This window comes from Chinchilla lanigera, unplaced genomic scaffold (genome assembly GCF_000276665.1).
Source record: "Chinchilla lanigera isolate Chin_1 unplaced genomic scaffold, ChiLan1.0 scaffold00142, whole genome shotgun sequence".
Classification (NCBI taxonomy): Eukaryota; Metazoa; Chordata; class Mammalia; order Rodentia; family Chinchillidae; genus Chinchilla; species Chinchilla lanigera.
Window position 1 is genome coordinate 450,399 of NW_004955543.1, and position 8,640 is coordinate 459,038.

Here is an 8,640-nt window from a genome sequence, read left to right on the forward strand (position 1 = left end):
CCGTCAGACAAGCAGCTTTGTCGCTGACACTCTAAAAATAGCTGCCTAGAATCTGTCACAGAAATACAATCGGACATCTACCCATCAGACAGAAACCACAGATGCGCTGTCACAGACAGACCCACGCAGATAGGCACTTGTCTCAAACACAAACTGTCAGAGTCGCACACTCAGTCACCATCTGACACACCTGGAAAGAAGCCCCTGTCACAACAAACATGCCCGGAGACACTGAGATACACATGAGAACTTTGACTCATCAAAGCCGCACACTGGGATAACTCTCATTCATCCAGCATTACCGGAGGGTCTACCCTCAGCCTGCCAGGCCCTGGTGAAAGCACACATCTCACAGACAAGTCAAGCATCGCAATCCCTGCCCGGTGAGTTTACTGTACAGTTACTGGGTTATCGGTAGGCAGAAGTAAAACTATGAATGGGGCGATACAGGGCATCTCAGAAGATGGCTGTCTTGAAAGACATAAGGTTGGTGGCTGAGGGCAGGTGAAGGGCAAATTGTGGGTACAAGCCAAGGAAATGGGACAGAGAGGCAAGAGGCAAGTAGAGAGCCCTAAGGGTACAGAAACTTGAACATTGGGATAATTAGTAATGTCCACGAACATTTGTGAGCTTGGAATGTGCCAGCTACTGTTAACCATACACTCTGGAGATGCTCACAGCAGCACGAAGCTTGAGGTAGCAGGCACCAGTCTTGTGCCGGTAGTGCAGGTGGGACACTAGAAACTCAAGAGAGCCCGAGGCCACACAGCTAGAAAAGCCTGAAGTAGCTTTCAAAGCAATCCTCTTAACATAACTCACTGCAGTGCTGGGCAGGCGAGGTGGCGCATACCTGTCATCCCAGCACTTGGGAGGCTGAGGCAGGAAGATCTCAGCAAGTTCGAGGCCAACCTGAACTGCATAGCGAAACAAGGGGCCAGGGATATCGCTCAGCAGCGCAAAGCCTGCAGCCAGCCACACCCTCACTTGCACCTGGAAGACACTCAGGGACCCCATAAGCAAGGTGGAATGGAAAAACATGCTGTCTTGGGAAAACCTTGGGGCCAGTTAGCACTGGTTTTAGCTTGAGGGGTAAGGGACAGACATGTCAGGAGGACTAGGTAGATAAGAACAAAGGATTTAGCCATTTCATACTTCAGCTTCTAAAACCCAGCGGGAGGCGGTTCCTTTGGTCACTTCCACCAAACTCACGTTGCTAATGAAGTGTCAGCTGTGCATTTCCAAAGCCTCTCCTCACCAGATTATCACAAGAAAGCAGCAAACACTGCCGGTGAGATGGGGGCAGGGTAGTTGGAATTCGGACAGGAAATTCAGTCTCTGCTCTCAGCCCAGTCAGTCTCTGGCTCCCATCTCCCCCCCATCCCCCAGGAAATACAGTGGGCAAGGGCTGGGGCAGAAAACAAAAGAGGGAGATTTTTTTTATGTTAATAAGCACAAAAGGAGGCTTTTTGTGTATGGCTTTCCCTTGTTTTTGTTTCTAAGAGAAAGAGTCTTGCTGCATTGCTGCCCAGGCTGGCCTGAACTCCTGGGCTCAAGTGATCCTCTGGCCTCAGCTTCATGGGTAGCTGGGACTACAGGTGCACTCGCGCACGCCCAACCCCAAGTTTAATAAGCATCGGATGCCGCATGAGCGCCAGGCCCCAGGCAGACCCTACTGGAAAGCATGTGGGCCTCAGAGGTCAAGCCAGCCCTGTGCTCCCTCTTCACAGAGGCCCACCCGGCCCCTGGCCCCGGCCCCACACAGAACAGAACCGCTCAGGGAAACTGACATTTGGTTTTATTGTGCCAAGGACATTACAGATGGTGGATCTTGTCAACACCTGCAGGGCACACATGCCCCATCTGCCAAGGCTGCTCCCACTCCTTTCACTCAAATCCTGAGTGCGGCCATGATCCCCAAAAGGTCCCCACTTGGAGATTCCAGAGACTACTGGTGGTGGAAGCAAAAGGAGTGCAGCAAGGTCTGGGTCTCACTGTCCAAAGCCAGCCTGACGCCTGCCACCCCGTTCCCCACCCTCACTCACATCCCAGGCCCCGTGCCCACCTCCAAGCCAGAGGCCAGAAGACAGTGGCGTGCACCCTCCCTGTTCCACGGGCGGCCCGCTGCCCCTAAACCGAGGCGCCTCCTTCACAGAGCCAACGCTGTCATCTACATCATTTTTGATTGGCTGATTTTGTAAGGTAAAAGTACATTTTAATAAAGAAAACGTCAAGATTGAAGGCTCAGACAATCTTGGGATACTGGGGAAAGAATGTTTGCTTCCTCCCACCTCCCGGTCATAATTGTGAGGGAGTGACAAGTTGATCTGATCTCAGAAGGAAGGGTACGCAGGAGACTTCTGAGCATCTCCTCTGGGGCAGGCCTGGCTGTCGGGTGGTCTGGGCCTGTCGCCTACCTTCGGCACCCTTGCCCAAGTCCCCTGTGGAATGCAGGGATGGTGCTGTGCGGGGGCAACAGGGCACGTCTGGCAGAGACGGGTGGCTGTGGCAGCGATGAGGGGCTACAGGGATGGTCCAGCCTCAGGGCAGTGGGGAGGGCCGAGAGGGGGCAGAGGGTAGAAGGGAAGGAGGCAAGAGGGAAAAAAGCCGAAGAAGGTGGGGTGCACTGAGGACAGGAAGGGGTGTCGGGAGATGGTGCCCAGTCCCCAGGTCTCCATCAACTCTTGTCTGGGGCTGGGTCTCTGTGCACTTTGTTCTTCTTCATACTGTCTAGGTATTCCTGTTGGGACACTGCCAGCACCGACGCGAGGATCTCATCATCGTCCCAGTCATTCAGACCTGCTGGGCAGAAGAGAGGGAAGGGGTGATGGGGCGCCCTCGGCCCGCCTTCGCTCGCCCAGGCTGATGCGTGGTTCTGGAGAAACCCACCCGGCCCTTCTCACTCCCTTCTCAAAAAGGAAGGCTCTCCAAGGCCTGTGAGTCCCACTAGACCCCGTCTAGGGCAAACAACTAGGACCAGAAAACTCGTCCCAGGACTTTGGGTTTCTTTTTTGGGGAGATGGCCAGAGTCTCCAGAAACCCCGCTTACGACTTCCTCTTTCTCGTCTTTGCCCAAATGCCCCATCCCCAGAGTAGGCTTACCGAAGGCAGAGGGGGACATCTGCTGAATGAGGGCCCGGCACTCCAGAGCAGGGTAGAGGGATACAAGTGGGGAGGTGGCCCGGTCGGCCCCTGCCGAGAACTGACTGCTTGTACCTGGGACAGACAGACAGTCAGAGGGCAGGCCCAAGACCCAGGCAGGGGGCCCTAACCACAGCCACGTGTCCTGGGAGTGAGGCACTGACCTGGTGCACAGGGCGAGGGAGGTTTGGCAAGAGCTAAGACCGTGCCTGGGGAGGGGGGCTTGATGCCCAGCTCAGGATGCAGCTCAGGGTGCTCAGGTGAAGAAGCTGAACTCCTCTGCCGCGGGGACCGGCTAGTCCACTCCTCCAGGCCACTGGAGGCCGCTGCTGTGGCTGAACTACACGTGGCGCTGGCTTTCCGTGGCTGCCACAAGGAAGGAAAACATGGTAAAGGCCAACGCCAGCCATGACCCTCCTGGGCCCCAGCAGCAAGTGTTTGCTCCTGCCCACTGATCCCGGATATGAGTGTCCATTCGCACCATCATTCGCACTCACACAGCGCCCACCAGGCCCCTCAGGGCCCAGATTAAGCTCCTTAACCTACCCGCTCACATCCTTGAAACCAACTGAGAAAGCCCACTCCTCCAACCTTCACTATAGAGCCGAGTCCAATCCCTTTCACCTCCACCGCCAGCACCCCGCCAGTCACCCAGACTGTGTGCAGCGGCCTTCCGCTCACTGCGCCCTGCTCCTCTGCTTCTTCCCTCCCCCCAGACTCCAACCCCCGACTCAGCACTCGAGATTCTGCTACCTCCTAACTCAGATCCTCAACTCCCCCTGCTCACAAACTTCCCACCCCTTCTGCGACCTTCCAAGTAAAAGTCCTCACCATCCCCAAGCCGCTACCCCACCCAGGCCGATCACCTCCCCGACTCCATGAACTATGCCGTCTGTCTGGCTTCCAGTGCCTCCCTTTGGGCTGTGCTCGAATCACACTGGGTGTGCTGGGCCTCTGCCTCCCCCACAAGCGTGCTCAGCTCTCACCCGCTCTGAGGCCCACTCTGACAGCACTGCTACTGCCGCGAGTCCCCGCCTAGGGCACTCAGCCCTCCTCATCCCCTTTACCCTGGGCTCTACACTTTGCATCCGTCACACTCTTAAAACTAATGTATTCATTTTGATTATTTTCACTCCACAAAAATGTAATCATTACAAAGACAGTGACCTTGGTCTGCGAGGCTCACCAATATATCCTGCTATACTATACTTGAGTACCCCTGGTGTAAGACTGCAGACTGTGTGTGTGTGTGTGTGTGTGTGTGTGTGTGTGTGTGTGTGTGGTACTGGAGATTGAACCCAGGGCTACATCCCTCAGCCTTTATTAATTTATTTTGAGATAGGGTGTCACTAAGTTGCTAAGTTGTCCACACTGTACTCTAACTTGTGATCCTCTTGCCTCAGCCTCCCAGAGTACTGTGCAATTACATGCAATAAATATTTGTTGAACAAATTACTTAGCTGTTAACATGTGCAATCACTCCAAACTCTTTGTGACTCCTCAGATGCCTGTCTCCGCCCTGCCCTTCCTGCCCTAACAATTCAAGCTTCCTCTATGCAGAATGGCCAGAGCCCCCACCTCCACAGCCAGGGTCACGGCCCTGCTGATGGGTCAGGTGTAATTTCACATCCTCAGCACAGAGCCTGGAATGCACAGACATTCAACAAGAGCGTATCTCTGAAGCCCTTCATTGCTGCATGTTACCAGCAGCTGCTGCTGCTCTCCTTCACTCCGTAAGAGCTTGTTCTGCACAAGTGTTGGGTATGGTACGGCACAACACCAAGACTAACGCCAAGCCTTGATAAGCATGGGGCTGGGGGCTTCCCTCCCTCCCTGGTGTCAGAATCACTTAACTTTTCCCGTCCATTTGAGGGCAAAGCATGGAAAGTGATTGGTTTATGGCCAGGCCAGAGACAGAGCCCATGACTCACCTGGCTGGGGCCTCGGACCTGGCGGGCCTGCTTCTCCTGATCCCTCAGCCACTGCAGGTAGGATTCGCGAGCCACTTGCTCCTCTATGGCCTCATTCGTGGCCTCCCAGTCTGTAGCCCGTTTCTTATCTTCTAACATTTGCTGTTCAATCCATGATTCCTCTGAAGTTTTTATGGCATTCTTCATCAGGGACTGCTCTGCAAACTGCAAGAGGGGGCAGTGGAATAGGGATGTGGATGACACCCTGAACCTGGCCAAGAGCCAGAATGGGTTGAGGAAGGTAGGTTCATAGGGCCCAACAGCAGGAGACAGGAAGTGCACAGGGACACGGGAGACGACGGACCACAGACTTGGGCTGTAAGACCTGTCATTCCAAATTCCTCCACTCAGAATCCCTGACCCAATTCCAAGCCAAGCTGAGGTTAAGCCTGCGGGACCAGGAGCCCTCCAGCATAGGCTTCAATTTCCAGAAGCCCCATCCAGTGATGACTCAAGTGTCACAGCGCGCAGGCTTTCCTCACGTATGCCCAGATGGCCAAAGAGAACAGATGACTGGAGAAGTGAGCTATGTGGACACAGGGTGGGGGAGGAACAGTCCAGACATACGGGACTGGAGAAGCTGTGGAGTCGCACGAAGGAATGGGCGACAGTACGCACATGATATGGGAGCACTGAGTTGTAGGACACTGTATGACAGTACTATGTGTCAAGCTGTGAGAGAAGATAGCATTTTAAAAAATGAAATAGAAAACATTAGATGTAATGCATGGAGTGAGTGTACATGGGGTTTTAGTTAACATTTCTTTCTTTCTTTCTTTCTTTCTTTCTTTCTTTCTTTCTTTCTTTCTTTCGTCTTTTGGAAACAGGGTCTCACTATGCAGTTCAGGCTGGCCTTGAGCTCACTTTGTAGCCCAGGCTGGTCTCGAACTCGCAAGGATCCTCCTGCCTCAGCCTCCCGAGTGCTGGGATTACAAGTGTGCGCCACCACACCCGGCACAGTTAACATTACTTTAATACAGACATACATACCACACACAAGCACACATGTTCTAAGTAATGAGCTAAAAAGTAATTTTCTACAGTGGAGAATAGCAGAAAAAAAAAGTGTGTAGCTGGGCAGGATGGCACACTCCTGTAATCCCAGCACTCAGGAGGCTGAGGCAGGATAGCTGTGAGTTTGAGGCCAGCCTGGGCTACACAGTGAGTTCAAGCCAGCCTGAACTACATAGTGAGATCTTGTCTCAAAAAAAGTACATAAATTTCTACTAGAACATGCCAACTGAAAAACAGGCAAATACAAGCTAAGAATGTCGCTTAATGGTAGAGCGCTTACTTGTCTAATGTGTGAAAGATCCTGGGTTCCATCTCCAGCACCATAAAAAAATTAAAAATAGGCAAACAATCTAAACACATAATTCAACAAAGAAGATATACAGATGGAAAACATGTGCCTATGTAAAGATGTTCTCAGCATGAGAATGCAGGTCAGTGATTGATTTTTTAAAAAAAGATGCTCAGTATCATTTCATTAGGAAATTACAAATTAAAACAATAATGAACCAGGCATGGTGGCACAGATCTGTAATCCCATCACTTAGGACACTGAGACAGGAGGATCACTGCGAGTTTCAGGCCAGGTTGGGCTACACAGTGAGTGTAAGGCCAGCCTGAAGTATATAGCAAGATCCTGTCTCAAAACAAAAACAAAAAGACCCCCCCACCCCGCAAAACAAAGAACAAGATACCACTATACACTTAAAAGAATGGCTAAAATCCAAAGCACTGACAACATCAATTACTGGAAAGGTGTGGAGCAACAAGAAAATTTATTTACTGTATTATGGTGGGGATGCAAATCTGTACAACCACTTTGAGAGATTGACAGTTTCTTATAAATCAAAACGTGGTCTTCAAATCCAGCAATCTCTCAACCTAAACATTTACACAACTGATCTAAAAACTTATGTCCACACAAAAACCTGCACACAGCAGTTAACAGAGGCTTTATTCGTAATCATCAAAAGCTAGAATCAACCAAGAATGTCTTTCAATAGGTGAATGGTTAAACAAACTGGTGCCTCCATAAATGGAACAGTAAGTGATAAGAGAGAATCAAGCTAACAAGCCATGAAAACACATGGAGGAGCCGTTAATGCACACTGCTAAATGAAAGCAGTTTGAAAAGAGTTCACACTGTATGATTCCAATTATATGATATTCTAAAAAAAAAAAAAAAGCAAAACCACAGTCAATAAACAAATCAGCGGCTGCAGGAAGAGGGAGGAAGGAAGAGGCAAACAGATGGGAGAACAGGGAATTTTAAGGGTTGTGAAAGGATTCTGAATGATTCTGTAATGGTGGATACATGATGTTGTTATGCACTTGTAAAAACCCATGCAACTTTACAAAACAAAGACTGAACCTTAATGTATGCTGTTTTTTTTAAAAAAGATCATTAGGAGGTAGAGATCCCCCCTGGAATGCAGAATGTGACTTAAGGCTAAATGAATTACAAATGTATGCAAGAACTTCAGGTAGGGGGGTTGGTGACTTAAGTCACTTTGGCAATGAATGGAATCTGTAACACTAAAGGCAAAAGAGCTGTGCATATCATTGTGCTCTAGGGGGTATGGGTTAATGAGTCTGCCCTTGCTATAAGTAGCAGCTGAGTAAATACCTGCTGGGGTGGTGGGGCTGGGTTTCTTACCATTGGGTGGGAATTTACTGAAGAACACCAGAAAGCTAAAAAGATGCATGTGGTAAAGGATTTGAGTTGGTTGAGATGGTTCCCTATACAAATTTCTATAGATACGTGTTTATACATAGGTCAGTACGCACACATAACTCCGCTCTGCTTGCTAAGAGGGTCTAGAAATAAGGACAACCTAGTAGCATACAAAGAGCATACTCAGCACCTAGAGCTTAGTTTCTAATAACCTTCTCTAATACATGGTTCCAGAGCTCCTTGGAAAAATGGTTGATCGTAGGAGTAAGACAGGAAATACACAAGATGAACCTGGAACAACTTGTAGCAATGAAAAATAAGGATGTCCTTCTTTTTAAAAATGCTGTAACAGGGATTTGAGGGTGTAGCTCAGTGCTAGAGCACTTTCCAGACATGCACAAGGCCCTGGGTTTGATCCCTAATACTGTAGGAAAGAAAATTGGAACAATCTGAGCAACAAAATGAAAGCAGGATGGGATTATAACATAAAATATAAAATGAACCTCTTTAAATGCATACTGATATAAATGACTGAGTGAATAAAATCATAAATGGGGGCCAGGCATGATGCCACACGCCTGTAATCCCAGCACTCAGGAGGCTGAGGCAGGAAGATGTTTGCGAGTTCAGGGCCAGCCTGAGCTATCAAGTGAGTTCAAGACCAGCCTGAACAGCATAGCGAGACCCTGTCTCAAAAAGACCAAAAAAAAAAAAAAAAAGGAAGATCTATTATGTCAAACATGATAAAATGTTTTCTGCTTACTTTTGAGTTAGGGTCCAAATAAGGTCTAAAATGTATAATTGGCTAATGTTTCCTAAGTGTATCTTTTTTTTTTTTTTTTTTTT

General features: G+C 49.5%; 1 protein-coding gene across 4 annotated transcripts in view; it reads right to left on the reverse strand.

The window, feature by feature from the left end:
- Positions 1–1,773: 1,773 nt before the first annotated feature.
- Otud5 (OTU deubiquitinase 5) overlaps positions 1,774–8,640 on the reverse strand; it is a 32,393-nt gene continuing 25,526 nt past the window's right edge. For 2 of the 4 annotated variants that reach the window (XM_013508153.1, XM_013508154.1), the window contains exons 6-9: positions 5,070–5,273; positions 3,303–3,504; positions 3,100–3,213; positions 1,774–2,799 (exon numbers count right to left, since the gene is read on the reverse strand). In XM_013508153.1, the coding sequence (XP_013363607.1) occupies positions 2,675–2,799; positions 3,100–3,213; positions 3,303–3,504; positions 5,070–5,273 (645 nt within the window). In that variant the 3' untranslated portion in view covers positions 1,774–2,674. The remainder of the gene's footprint in view (positions 2,800–3,099; positions 3,214–3,302; positions 3,505–5,069; positions 5,274–8,640) is intronic. The other 2 variants (XM_005411293.2, XM_005411292.2) reach the window with 1 other exon arrangement.